At 39.9% G+C, this 15,603-nt stretch overlaps 1 protein-coding gene across 5 annotated transcripts in view; it reads left to right on the top strand.

Moving 5' to 3' along the window:
* Window positions 1-15,603, top strand: part of VPS13B (vacuolar protein sorting 13 homolog B) — an 803,192-nt gene that overhangs the window by 717,263 nt on the left and 70,326 nt on the right. For all 5 annotated transcript variants that reach the window (XM_078441712.2, XM_078441707.2, XM_078441708.2 and 2 more), the window contains one exon: window positions 1,132-1,293. In XM_078441712.2, coding sequence (XP_078297838.2) covers window positions 1,132-1,293 — 162 coding nt within the window. The remainder of the gene's footprint in view (window positions 1-1,131; window positions 1,294-15,603) is intronic.

Genomic DNA, 15,603 nt, shown 5'->3' on the forward strand with positions numbered 1-15,603 from the left:
TCCTTGGCTCTAGGTCTCATAATCACTTAAATCACTACGTTCATGAGTAATGTGTCCCCTTTGACTCTCTCTCCCCTTGGGAAAATGGCAAATGACCAAGTGTGACATTGTGACATTTAACTCCACAACCAGGAAATAGGAGCCAACTGGGGAAGCATCTATGACCATTAGCTCCCACTGTCCACAAATTGATGGGCTAATTAAGATTTTTTTCTTGCATTCTCAACTTGAGCATCTATCCAACTATTCTTTTCATTTGCCAAAAGTATGTTTATTGTTTTTTAAGCCATAACCTAAGCAGAGTGATAAAAGAGTAAGCACAGAAATGCTCCGTCACTCTGCCCATATTTTGATATAACAGCAACCAGTGGAGACACCATTAAGTTGAGAGGGAAGGTGTCAACACAGGAACATATTACTAATTTGTTGAGCCTCAGCAGATTAATGGAAGACGTGAGCTGATTGATGACTATTAGCTGAAACAGACACCAACAACTGTTTTTCAACTAACGTGATTGCTCTTGAAAACTGCAGCTTGGCTTACACGGACTCTGGAGTTGATCTGTTTTGTGTGTTCAGCCTTTTAACAATGGAAGGAAAGTTATGGTTTTATTTACATCTCTCCCTGAGCAGATTTGCACACACACATCCACCCTCCCCCTTAAGGGATCTGGGGATGTATTACCTAAATGATCCTTGCTTTCTGTAGGGTACAAACTGTGGCTTTGGTAATTGGTCTTGATTGTCGAGTTTAGAAGGCCAGGAACATGGTAATTCTAGCCTCCAGTACTCTGCTCAAAAACGTGCACTACTCAGTACAGCATTCTTTGTAGCATGTTAATTCGTTTTAAAATGTTAAAAGTTTGAGGGATCTCATTGTTCTTTTACTCTTCTGTGTGTATGATTTATTTTGCAGGAGTATAAATCAAAACATATTCTTGGAACATTTAAGATCTCTTTAAGGTATTTTTTGTGCTTATCCTGGAAGTATAGAATACTTTGTATACCAGAGCTAATGACAACAGATCTTTTAGTGTTTCTGTGTTGTAACAATCGCCACCGGGCAGACAGCTGCCAAACATCTTGCAATTAATCTGATGCACGTTGGCTTTCGTATTCTTTTTCTTTCAGAACAAATGCCCTGAGGTAGAGGAGTTGGTCTTCAGCCATTTTGTGATCTGTAATGACACACAGGAGACACTGCGGTTTGGCCAGGTGGATACTGATGAAAATATTCTGCTGGCGAGTCTCCGTAGTCACCAGTACAGCTGGCGCTCTCACAAATCCCCACAGGTATCTGAGAAACAGCCTTGCAAGCACAGCAATTGTTAAGGCTGGGGATTCATTTATTCTGCATGTGTGTGCCTGTGTCCAGTTATTTCTCTTTCAAAGTCTCCCAAGGAACCACACGGTGTAGCCGCATCTGACACAAACCCAGAAAGGTTTAGAGATGGGAGCACAGCGCAACCATGCTTCTCTTGGAAGGGGACATTCTCCTGTTCAGCACAGGTGGGGGGGGGGGGGGGTTGGTTGCAGCATGGTGTGGTGATGATGAGGTTGGACTCTGGAGCCAGAGTTCACAGGCTTTGATCCTGGCTCTGCGTCACCTTGCTTTACTTTCTGTGCCTCAGTTTTTTCATACATAAGATGGGAACGATGATAGTACCTGTTCTATAGGGTTGGAAGGACTAAATGAGTTGCTGTGCATAAAGGCACTAGAATAGTACTTGAGATACTATAAGCATTACATGTTGCCTATCATTATTTATGCATTTATTCCTATTTTTACTGTGTACATTCTCTGCCAGGCTTGTACTGGGCCCTGGGAATTCAAAGACAGGGAAGTCACAGTCCTTGCCCTCCAAGGACAGCTTACAACCTGTGACCACAGGGGCACTGAGAAAAGACATACCAAAGGATGTCTGTTTTCCAAGTAGTATAATTCCATTTTCCTGTCAGTTTAGATGGGAATAATTAGAGGGATATGCCCTGCAGGGATAATATGAGGATGAATTAAATACAAAGATGTGGTCTTAAATGAGTAAAAGAAATCCTAGGAAGTCATCTCAGGAATAATGTATTTCTAAAACTCTGGGTAATAAGGAAACTACTGCTTGTGATTAAAAGAAAGTCATTAGATTAGAGAACAAGTTTTCCCATCTGGTCTATAGACCAGCTTCACAATATGTTATGCCCTCAGGGTTCCTCTTGCTTTTTTTTTTTCTTTCTTTCTTTTTTTCTTTCTTTTTTCTTTCTCTTTTTTTCCTCCCAGTAGCTAGATTCTGATTTCTTATTGCTCTTTCATTATTGTCACACTACTAGTACAAATTTTGGAAAGGTAGCTAAATTACAGTCTTATTTAAGAATATTTATTTAATTTAAAAACCACATAAATCCTTTTTTAATAGAAATTCTTAACAAAAATTTCCCAGATGAGGTAAATGTTGTACTCCTGTTTTTAAAGTGAATAGCATACCCTTGTTTTCTCATGTTTCTCTCAAGAAACTTCCAGGTTAGAGTTATTGTTTATTTGTTTGCCCTTGGTAACCTAAAGGCCAGTTTGTTTGTTTGTTTAAAAATATCTTTTTTGGGCTTTTTTATTAACTAATTGCAAAAGGGAGAACATACAGATATGTGGACAAAACCAAAACCACCCATAATCCCAACGACTCTGAGACAACCCATGTTAAGAATTGTTGTATAGCCTTTTAGGTATTTTTAAAGTTTCCACAGTAGTTGCATTTTCATCAGTGAGCTGGTAGGGACAGGAGAAACCTCTGGGAAGGCACAGCCCTGCCCTGCACCTGTGGCCACCGCACCTACGCCCACACAGGCTCAGGCCTCAGCCCACAGAAAGCAAAGTGGAGGAAGCTTACCTCCCCTCCCAGTCTGTTGTAAGATGCACAGACCACCATGGTCCTTGGTGACCCTCAAGATTCCCAGATACTGGAGCCAGGATAAGAAGGGTGATCATAAGAGCAGCTGGCTCAGGGGTGTGGACGAACAGGAGTCTTCATGTTAAGAGACATGCAGTGTCTGCCAGCCCTACACCTTCCTATTTATATCCTTTTGCATGTTTTCAAGGTCTTTTCATATTTGTTACTAGTTTTGTTTTCACAATATCCATGTGTGGTTTGTATTATTTGTTATGCGTATGTTATAGATAAGGCGACAGAGAAATGTTAAGCTGTCGTCTGGTTGGGACTGTATCCCGTATCTTTTGATTCGCCATATAGTGTTATTTCTACAACATTGTCCAGCCCTCGGTTTGGGCTGCATGATTTGTCTGCTAGCATAGCCAAGCTGTGAGGTTTCAAGAGATAGGCTGAGAAATCGCTAGTCTAATACTCCACATTTACAGCTAGACTAATATGGGATTCTTAGTCCAAGTAAATCCCTTGCAAAGTCTTAAGGGTATTACCAAAAACAATAAGAACCTTTTTATGACCAACTGGAAATAAGACAAATATCTATTAAAACTTTTTTTTTTCCTTTTTAATATGTAACTGCATCCTCTGAATACAAATTTTACTGAGCTACAGTCATTATAATCTTCAGGCTAAAACTTAGATCAACTTTGTTAAAAAACAACAACAATGTCTCCTTACAAAGCTCCGTAGGTTGCAGGAAGTGTGTTTTAGGACCCTCTGAAGCCAGAAGTCTTAATGGGCCCAGAGGGTCTTCGTGGAATTCCTTATATCCACAATTGCAAATTCTGTTGTGTTCTAATGAGAGGTTACATCTGAGGATCAGCAAAACTAGCCATTTAGCTTCAAACTGCACCTGGAGGTAGTCATAGACTTGCAAGTGAGCAAACTGTTCCTTTTTCCAGACTCCACGTCATATCCTGCATTGCCCAGCAGGCTTGGTTTTAGGAACATTTGTGTCTACATGTTTATGCTACCTTGGGTGTTAGTCAATTCATAGTCTCAGGGAGGATTTCCAAAGTTCATAGAACTTAACTCCACTAAACAATGTAGCTTATATTCCAGAGATCAAGAAAGTGGCAATGACACCTGGAAAGGTTTCAAAGAGGTCAGCATATCTTAGAACCACACAGGAGGTTGCTAACAACAGTAAGTCCCAACAGGATGGGAAGAAACATGGACACAACCAATTCCAGAAATCCAAAGCTGACTTTAAAACTGAAAAGTTGTAAACTCTCCTTATAGTTTCTAACACATGCTCTGAGGCAGAATCACTTAAAATGCTGGATATCCCGCAACAGTTGCTTGCCTAAACAAACACAGGAAGAACAAAACTAATTCCTAGGGAATAGTTGAGCATATTCAGCTGCACAATCCTATATGCCACCACAAAGGGCCCTTAAATATCCCAATTCAGTAGACTTAGATCAAGTTGGATGAGAACAATAACCAGCAAGAGATCGGTCTTCAAAAAAGTGCTTCCCATTATATGAAGTTGAATCTAAGGACTGTAGGTGTGAGTTTATGGACCCTTTCCCCAGAATATGGGCAGCTTAGAGTCAAGAGAAGTTTTGTGTAATGTAGCCAAACTGAATATAGGGACACCTGTCAGCCAGTAGGATTTGTGTATAGACTGTTCAAGTTAACTTCCTTTCCTGGTTAATAGAGAGCACTGTTGGCTAATTAAACTTGAAATAGATGTACCTCTACCTTGTGTGTAAGGAATTGCATTTGCTTTTACCCTCAAAACATGCATAATTTATAGATGAGGCATTTTTTAGAATTGCAAAATTCCAACTACCAGGGACTTAATTTAGTAATCAAGCCATCTCTCTAGGTGAAAATGGGCTATTGCTCCAAAATGGACACGATAGAAAGTTTCATAAGCTCATGAAAAATAGCAGATATTTTAAAATGCAAACTATAACAAGGTTCAGAATTGACTTTTGAAGAGCAGCAGAACATCTGGGACAAACTCATTAAAGCAGGCAGATTTAGTGAAGAAAATAGAAACCCTGTATTACTCCAAGGCAGAGATTGGCAAACTTTCTCTGTGTAGGGCCTGGTAGTACATATTTTCAGCTTTCAGGGCCTTCGTGTCTCTCTAACAGCTGTTCCGCTCTGCACAAAAGCAGCCATGATGAAAGACTGTGGCTGTGTTCCAATAAAACTTCATTTATAGACTATGAAATTTAAATTTCAATAATTTTCACACATCACGAAATTGTATTCTTCTATTTTTTTCTGACCATTTAAAAATGTAAAAACCATTTTTAGCTCACAGGCTGTACAAAAATAGGCAGTGCACCACATTTGGCCCACAAGCCATGGTTTGCCAGCCCTGCTTTAATGTCTCTCAGTTGACAAAACTCCACACACTAAGGCTTTGATATTCAGTTGTTTCACTCTGACCTAAATACTATTTCTATCACTTGAAAACTTGGCAAAATGTTTCTGAAATTGAGAAATTACAGGTAATTGTTTAAATCTAACACGTATAATCAACCTGTACTCCCTACGTAATAGTAAAATGTGTTTATTTGACTTCTTCGGGGCCTGTATAGAGAGAAAGTTCTCCAGTTCACTGTTTGTATATAAAAATATTTTAGAGTGAGATCTTACCATTTTCCTCCTGTCTAAAGGGAAAGTAATAGGTTTTGAGTATCCACCTATCTTATGGAAAGTCCAGCCACTTGTCAATTTCATTAACTAGACTGTAATTCTTAGTCACTTACCATTCTTTCCATGTCCATTTCTATAATGCATATGCATACACATATAAAGAAAGAGTATGTTCCTTGTTGTCACACTCAGTTTTAAAAATTGAAAAGCACACTTAGGGAGACAAGGAAATATTCTGTTAGCAAAACTGTTTAAAGTGATAAATTTTTCAGCCGTTTGCCTCAGCTATTATATGGCACATGGCATGCATGTTGAAGTTTGTTCAGAAGGTACAAATGAAATTAATACTTCCTTTCTAGAAAGCAATTTGATAAGAAGCAGACAAGCTATTAAAATGGTCATAACCTTCGACGGAGTAAATCCCCTACTAGTAATCTACTCTCAAGAAATAATCCAGATTAAAATGAAGGCTTACACACACACACACACACAAATGTTTATCACAATTTTATTTACAGTATCAAAAAAATTAAAAACCAAAATATTTACTTTTAAGACAATAGTTGAGTAAAAGCTAATATATTTGTATAATAAACAATTATGGGGCCTTCAACTTTTAACAAAGAAAGAGGAAGTGCTATCATATCCTATCAGTCAATAAACAGAACATAAATTTCTATATATGTAGTATGATCTTAGCAATATAAGAACAAATGCACAGAAAATACTGGAAGGAAATATGTCAAAATGTTGCCAGTGGTTGCATCTGAGTGGTAGATTAAGGTGATATTTTCCAATTTATTACATTTTTTATATAGGTCTCAACTTTTTTAAATGAGGGATATAGGGGTGCCTAGGTGACTCACTTAAGCATCCAACCCTTGATTTCGGCTCAGGTCACCATCTTGCAGTTTGTGAGATTGAGCATCGCATCAGGCCCTAAGGTGACAGCATGGAGCCTGCTTGGAACTCTCTCTCCTCTCTCGCTCTCTGCCCCTCCTCTAACTCACCCATGCTCTCTTTCTCTCAAAATAAGTAAATGAACATTAAAAAAAGAGATAATGAAATACAGTGAGGGATATAGATTATTAAAGCAGAGAGTAGAAACCCTGAAAAAGTTATACATAAACTAAAAGGAATTTCAAACACTAACAGAAGAGTGGCAAGTGCAGTGATTTATCAATAACAATTATCTTTATTCTCAAATGAATGATTCCAAGTTTCTCTTAAATGTTCTCTTAATTACAGCTTTGTCCCACTTCAATTATCTCCATTATCTATTAAATATCCAAATTATCTGGCATCCACTCGGTCACTCACAAGCCCTCCTGTCTGCCATTATTTCTATCTAGCTGCTGATTTAGTCTCCTTCCCTCCCATTCATTTTTAATCAATAAATGTTAATTTGTTGTGACCTATTTTGTGTAATTAAACATGTTCCTTTTTGTAAAGAACTTACTCTCTAATGAGGGAGTCAGAAAAGCAAGCAAATTTCTATAGCCACAATCAGTATCTATCAGGATATTTTGAGCTAGCCCAAGACGGGAAGAAATGATGGGTAAATGAATTAAAACAATAGCCATAAGGAAGTAAAATGAGGGATTCAGAAAATACAGTCCATTGCTTCTGGATATGGACAGTGTCTTCAAGGGAACTCAAAAGAAAATGTTTACAGATCTCACGTGAGGATGAGAATCTGGCAAGGCTTCCTGGCGGAAGGCATATTTGTATTGAATTTTCGTGTTGAAGTTAGAGTTAGTTAGGCAGTGAAGTGAGGGCGGTGGTGGTGTTCCAGATAAAGGAATCAGCATGTGTGAAAGCCGCAGCAGCATGACACAACATGGCGCGGAAGGACAACCGGGCTGATTTGACTGCGGTGTAGAATATATGTGTGAGACTGCGAGAGGGCCCCATGAGGGCTGGTTAGCTACGTTAACCAGCTTTGATGCTGTCTTGCGGCAGTGGTGACACAAAGGCAGGAGAAAGTACCTATTGGAAGAGGTCAGAGTTGGCTTTCCACAGAGGCTGGGTTTGAAGGTTGAGTAGACGTTGGCCCTGTGAACAATAGTGGGGAAACAAACGAGGCAGAACCAGGGAGATAGGTATGTATATATAACTAGCACATCATGTTCCAGGGAATTCGGCTTTTGTTCAGAATAACTCAGGCGTGGAAATTGTGTGCCCCACTGAAGAGATGTGTGTTGGTAAATGGGCTCTTTGGTGCTGATGGGGAAGCCCCATATGTAGGGCTGACTAATTTGAAGGTTGTGAATATTCCCAGCACAGTCGATCTTAAGCTATCAGTGCTGTAATGACCAGCTCACAAAATTCCTGAATGTTCAGAAATTCTTTTTCACAAACAAAGTAGAGCCAGCTTCAGTACACCCCCGTTTGGAGAAATTATGTTCTGAAGAGCTTGGCAATCCATTTTGAGGAGATACACCTGTATGTGATGGGCAACTTTTGCCTACTTGAGGGCTTTAACTAGAAGGATCACAGGATCACAGTTGCATCTTGGAAAGATCCCTGTGGTGTGGTTGAAAAGATAGCCTGGAGGAGATTGAGAATGCGAACTGAGAGTACTGTGGACCTTGCTGCAGACCCCAGCAGTGACAGAGGTGATAGGCACTGAGCCAAGACAGAGGAGAAGTCATAGCTTGGTGTGAATGTTTATCAAACTCATCCTTCTGTGAATAATAGTTGTAAATTCTGAGCAAAACACGAATGCTACTACCTCTGGACACTGAACAAAGGCAGGCAGATTTTGGAGGGTATTCAAAACGTGAGCAAGTGATCTGCAGAGTGAATTGCCTATTTTTTGTTGCTTTGCCTTGAAGGCAACTGCAGTTGGTTCATTACAGGGGTAGCCCATCATCTCTCTGGCTCAAGGTACCAGGGGAAAGAGCTCAGGCCACCAAGGCTGCTAGGGAGTGAGGAGGAAACCTTTGGAAAGGGGAATGCCAGAAAGTGGGAAGATAATTTGGCTCATCTGTCAGCTGACTGCTGAACCACATGTGCATGGGGAAGACTGAGAGCAGCCCGTACCCAGGGCTTAAAGAACTGGACTAATCTGAGCTGCCACTTGCCCAGGTGTGAGAGTTTTCAGATTGATTACTTTTAAAATCAAAAACCTTTAAACTGTGGAGCAATTATAAGAAAATCCAGAGTCTCCACCACAGAACATTTACAGTATCCAAAATATAAACCAACATTATTTGGCAGATCTCAGGAATCTCAAAAAAAGAAAGAAAATGCAGTTCAATATCAAGAGAAAAATAGTTAACAGATGCCAACACTACGGTGACCTAGAGGTTAGAATTACCAGACCTAGACTTTAAAGCAACTATAGCAAAGGTGAAGTAATTTTACAGATTAATTAAGGTCCCAAATTAGTTGATTTTTAATTAATCAAAAGAGAGCTTTGTGTGGACATGATTTAATCAGATAAAAGCCCTAAAATAGGGACTGGACCCTTTTGTGGGGGGAGAGAGAGACACACATATGCTCCTGCTGGCTTTGAAAGAAGCAAACTGTCAAGTCGTCCCTGCCTTTGAGGAGGCCATGGGGCAGGGAGCTGCGGAAAGCCTCCACGACCTACAGGTGGTTGCCAGTCCCAGTTGTTAGTAAGTCAGAGCCCTCATCCAGTAGCCACAGGGGAGTAGATTCTGCCAACAACCTGAGTGCACTTGGAAACGAATTCTTCTCTGCTTGGAACCCTGACCCACAGACAGAGTGGTGGTAAATGTATGTTCTTCTAAGCCGCTACATTTGTGGCAATTTGTCATTCAGTGATAGAAATATAATACAACATGACAAAAAAACGTCAGTAAACTTGAAGATCAGTAGAAATGATCCAGCCTGAAAGAGAGAGAGAGAGAACATTTCAAACAAAATGAGTAGAACTGCAGGGACCTGTGGGACAATTTCAAAAGGTCTAATAAATGAGGAATTGCAATCCAAGGATGCAAGGAAAGTGAGAGCCCAGGACCACAGAAAGAAAAAGAAAAAAATAATATCTAAAAATGTCCTAAGTTTTCCGAAAGATAGAAATTTGCAGACCAAAGAAGCTCAGAAAACTCCAGACATTTCAAAGAAACTCACACTCATGCACCTCATAAATAAACTATTAAAAACCAAAGATAAAGAGAAAATCTTGAAGATTAGCTGGAGGAAAACTGTAAGGGAAACAGTAACAATGAACTTCTCTTTAGATATCCCAGAGGCTAGAAGACAGTGGAACAAAATCTTTAAAGTGCTAGGAGAAGGTTTACACGGGAAGTGATCTGTTTGGAAGCTATTTGGGAGTTACAGTCACCAGGATTTGGTTATTGGTCATGAAAGGGAAGGGCCAAGTTTGACTCTGAGGCTTCAGACTTAGGGGACAAGTTGGTAGTATTGCTGTTGGGCCAAGACAGGGAACTGAGTAGAAAGAAGACAGGAACTGAGGGTACAGAGGATGGAATAGGGTATGAGAGCATGACACAGTGATTCTAAAATCCATTTTGGACACATTGAGTTTTGAATTCCTTGGAAGGGCAGAAAGGATGATCTATTAGAAGAAACACAGATTTGAAGCTATAAATGCCTGGATTTCACTCCTAAGGTTTGTTAGCTATATCAGACTGGAAAAGTTTCTTAATTCCCTGGAGCCTCAGCTTCCTCTTCTGCAAAATCAAGAGATTTTTGTGACTATCCCATGAAATATTATAGAGTGACTAGTAAATTACAAACTCAGTTCTCTATAACCAAAGGTTCCTTTCCTTCCCTTTCCCCATTCTAACAAGACATCCAAGTGACCATGTAGAGTAGGCAAATTGAATATAAGGGTCAGGAACTCAGGAGAATATTCTGGCCTGGAGGTAAAAATTGGGTCTATCACCAGTGCCTAGGTAGCAGTGGGAATAGATAAGCATGCCCAAGGAGACAGTGCTAACAGAAGAGGACTTTGTTAGTTACCTCTTGCTGCAGAACAATGGTACGGGCACAGGCTGACTACTATGGACACTCCATTCATAAAAGAAGAAAAATGGAGTCCCATCAAAGTTCCTGGTGCATAGAAATTCTAATATCCAACCAGTAACTCAGAAGTTTCTCAATTAGTAATCGTTCATACTCCTGCTCAGGAATGATTGTCCATGGCTCATGGCTTTGGACTCTTGGCTAAAGCTCTGAGTCATCCATCCCTTTCCATGAAAAGTAACCTTTGTTTGCACTTCAAAGTTTTCTCAGCCTGCTTTCTATCAGAATTGTGAAGAATCACAGGCCTCTTTACCATTTTGCACTGTCTTCATCTCTTTCAGTCTAAATTGGCCGTGTTTCTTCCAATACAATTCGGTAAACAACTTTGTGGGTCTCTTATTAATCTTGCTGAGGTTTGCTACAGTAGACAAAATCATGTATCTCTTCAAGATAATTCCTTCTCTGCTTTGGAATTTGGTGACACCGCTGAGGGACATCACCCCTAAGTGTCTTAGAAGACCTGTTGTTTGAATAGTTTGCTGAAACACCAGTTTAGGTTTTTCTGAGATCCTAACAAAGGATTTTATAGCCACATCCTTAGCTTCATCCCTAAAGCCAGCTTTCCTGGTCATGTCCTGGATTTTATCTTTGCCTAGAAACCATTTCTTGAATTTAGCATCATTTGCCTTCGAGAAGGCTAGAAATGTTCAAAACTCGCCAGTCATGGCTCCCGTTCATCTAACAGTTCTTCCTTACGCTTCTGTCACCCCTCTCAGACTTTAATATAAGCAACAGATAGAAGCCAGAAGGTACTTCAACACTTCCCAGAAAACTCCTTAGCTAGGTCACATAGTTGATTAGGCACATTTCTTTTCTTTCTTTTTTTTTTTTTTTTTTTTTTTTTTTTTTTTTTTTGTGAAAGAATGCCAAGCAGGCTCCACACTGTCAGTGCAGAGCCTGACACAGGGTTCAGTGTCACAAACCATGAGATCCTGACCTGAACCAAAGTCAAGAGTAAAATGCTTAACTGACTGAGCCACCCACACACCCTGAGTGGGCACATTTCTACTTTCCCTGTCACTGAAGGTTGTAGTGTTGCTAAACTCTCTCTGCCACTACATAACAAAGATTCCCTTTCCTCCATCATCCACCAACGTTTTCCTCACATCCTCACTGACAGCCTCTCTATGGCCTTGAAGTAGCTACTAAAAATATCTTTGAAGTATCTCAGATATTCATCAACACTCTTCTCAAGTCCTTCCAGTTTCTACCCATTTGCCTGCTCCAAAGCCCCTTGCATTTTTAGGCTTTTGTTATAATAGCACTCCACTTGGAGATACCAAAATCTATATTAGTTGCATTTTGCTGTTTAATAAATTATCCCAAATCTTGAGTAGATAAAATAACAAATATTTTTTTACCTCCATTCCATTAGCCAAGAATTTTGGGAGTGGTAGTTGTAGCTAAGAGTCTCTGAGAAGGCTGTAGTCAAGACATCAGCTGAAACTATAGTCATCTAAAGGCTTGACTGGGCTGGAGGATCCATTTCCAAAATGGCTCACTCTCATGGCTCTTAACAAGAAGACTTGGCTTTTTGCTACAAGGATCTCTCCATAGAGTTGGTTGAGTATTCTCATGACATAGCCGCTGGCTTCCCCCAGATCAGGTTATCCAAGATAGAACAAGATAGAAGCCATAGTGTCTTTCATGACCTAAGCTCAGAAGTCATTCATTGTCATTTCTGTGATATCCTAGTGGTTACACAGACTAGCCCTATTTAGCGTAGGAGAGAGCTACACAAAGGCACAAGTAACAGGAGACAAGGATCAGTGGAGTGATCTTGGAGGTGGGCTGCCATAAGGAATAATAGTAGAATTGGGGGGGTTAGGCTGAGGAATGGGATCCATTGAAAAAGAATAATAAGAAGAGGAAAACTAAGACATAACAGGAAAACTAGGACATACAGTGTTGTAAAAACTAAGAAAGAATATCTAGAGGTACAGAATTATCAGATGCCTTATGGTGGAAATTGAATGAGACAAGAACTGAAGAGACTGTTGTATTTGGCAATTGAGAGGTCATTGATGACTCAAGGAAAGCATTTTCATGGCAAAATAGGGATTGAAGCCAAATTGAAGTGGGTTGAAAATGAACAGAAGGTGAGGAAATGGAAAGAATCAGCATAAAAAAAGTTTTTTTTTTTTAATCTTGATTGGGTGTTAGCTAGAGAAAGCTGCAGGGTAAAACGTGGGTTTTAAATGGAAGAAACCTTAAACATGTTATATATGAGAAGAAATAAATAGAAGAGATTTATATGCAGAAGAGGAAAAATGATTAGTGGCATAAAAGCTTAGAAGGGAAGAAGAGGAAAGAATCCTCCAGATGGGAGGAGGTTTATATCATATCTATTGCTGCTTAACAAAGCACCCCAAGGCTTAGTAGCTTAAAAAACCTTATTAGCTCATGAGTCTGTCGGTCAGAAATCTAGATGCACTCAGGAGGGTCCTTTGCCGGTGTCTGCAGGGCTCACTTGTGAGGCTGCCATCAGCTGGTAGGCCACCTGGGGCCCGCTGGTCCAAGATGGCCTCACCTACATGTGTGGTAGTTGGCAGGCTGTTGGCCAGGGTACTCTTGGATCTCTTCCACGTGACCGCCCCGGGAGCCTCGCCCAGACAGGAAAGCAAGAGCAGAAACTGCAAAGCCTGTTGAGCCTAAGCTCAGAGCTCATGCACAATCTCCTGCCACACTGATAGGCAGAGCAAGTCACAGGTTTAGGCCACGTCCAAAGAATAAGGACCTAGGTTTTACCTCTTACTGCGAGTTGCTGAGAAAATTTGCGGCCACATGTGACTTAGCACAAAAGCCTCCTCCTATTTTGAGACAGGAGAGAATGAGGATGAGTGTGAATGTAGATGAGGTTTTGATGAAAGTAAAAAGAGAAAAAGAGAACAGGAGGCTTTATAAAAGTAATTTTCCACAGCATCTAATCCTGTAGCCTGCTCATATTAGGCATTTGGTAAACGTTCACTGAATAAGGGTTTTTACTTACTTATAACATTTCTTACATTTCTCAAGAACATAAACTTAAAAGCTTAATTGTTTTAACAATATGAAAATTATAAGTAGTGCTTTTTGCATCAGATTGGATATTTTGTGTATACTGTACGGGCATACAAAAAGAGGTCCTCCAGTCTCAAAATGTATGGTTCTGTATACTGTCAATGAAGTTGGACTTTGAATTAAGAGTGTTCCTGGTCTCCCACACCTCCTCCCCTGTGACTTCCCGCTGGCCTCTAGTGAAAATTCTGACGTAATTAGGAGAGCCGTGCAAGAGGGGATTCACCACATACTCCAAACGAGAGCACCTTTCAGGTCCACGTGCATGTCCAACTCTTCCCAATTATTATTTTTTTTAATTTTATTTTAAGTGAACTCTACACCATACATGGGTCTCGAGCTCACAACCCTGAGATCAAGAGTTGCATGATTTACCGACTGAGCCAGCCAGGCACCCCCAACTCTTCTCAGTTAACTGTGAAAAATTCTTAACTGGTTTGTCATAAACCAAAAGTACATTATATGTTACCAAATATTACCTATTTAGGGTAAATCACTTCACGTCAACTGTGCCACACATTATCTCCTTCTCTAGCCATGGAAGTAGATTTACAGAAACCTACAGTATCACCCTTGTTGGGTAGGGCACAGCTGTCTGCAACTAGCAATTCCATGTGGAAAGGAAGGATTGTATGCCTTTGCTCCCCAGTGGCAGTAACAGGCTTCTTTTTACTGTTGCTGACATTAAGATAGCTAAAATCAACAGTGAGGTAAACACTTCTTGGGACCATCTGGCAAGGATTTTAATCCAAAATTTTCTGTAAACACTGACTCCATTTGAGTACCCAGAACCTACCGTCCAGTCACCATCGACTGCATTTTTATTTCAGTCTTAAAGCAGTAATTGAAATGACAAAATAGTAGACTGTAGGCTCTGTCCCTTCACCTTTCTCTCAAAATATTTCAGTTTCATGAGAGATTCCAGAAGACTTACATTCTCTAAGGAAGCTTAGAGGGCCTTGTGAGGTCACCAGTAGAGGTAAATGGGGCCCTAACAGTTTTGCTCGTTTAATATCTAGTAGCTAGAGCATATTTAGAATTTCTCCATTTTCTATTGGGAAATGCATTTACTCTAAATGAGAGGGAGAAGTTTGGGACTGAGTTTTCTTACTCCTGTATATTTCAAAGCTTCTTTGTAAAAATCATTTGCAATATGACCTAGTTAAGACTTTTAAAGTCTTTCACCAGAAATGGCAAAGATAGGATTGTGATAGAGCACTTTATTCAGTCCCAGGGCTGATTTCTGGAGTTTCCTATACGCCTGCATGAAAGAGAACAACTGGGGATTATTTCAGCTGTGAAGCACCCAGAGGAATGACTGCTGGTGCTGCTAATGGTCTCTCTGTCCCTCCTCTGGCAATAAATTTTAGATATTGAAATATAGCTTTGGAGAAAAATGTACTGAAGATTCCTTAAGCTTTTTACAAGACACTCAAAAGGCTTTTCACAAGCCCGTGCTCTGGAAATGTGAATTCTTGATGTCTAAACATAAAGGTCCTTTACTGAACTAATTTTAAATGTGAATTTTAATACAGAGTACTTGGAGAAAGGCAATGCAGCTGGACCATTAAAGCATGGTATTTTGCCATTTTTAAGTAATGGGAAATACTGATTAAGAATGTTATAAAGATTTCAGCATACATAATGTGATTGTGTCTAATCATAACCTATTAGCACAAGCCTGTACCAAAAGCATTAACTCTGTTAAAGACAATGGCATACCTATTATACTGTGGCACTCTTTAATTATTTCCATACTGAACAGGATATTGAAGAGCTTATTATCTAAAGGTCAGAATAATGCCCAAGACATGGCCAAGCCCAATGAGTGTCAGATGCATGGAATGTTGGATGACTTCATAGTTATGAAATTATTTCATTTCTCATGATAATTCCTGACTTGCCAAGTTAGTGAATTTTAAGAACTCTGAGAGCAGATTTTAAGATAAATGTGAAATAATCCATACTTTTGGAGTCA

The sequence above is a fragment of the Panthera onca genome, chromosome F2 (genome assembly GCF_046562875.1).
Source record: "Panthera onca isolate mPanOnc1 chromosome F2, mPanOnc1 haplotype 2, whole genome shotgun sequence".
NCBI lineage: Eukaryota > Metazoa > Chordata > Mammalia > Carnivora > Felidae > Panthera > Panthera onca.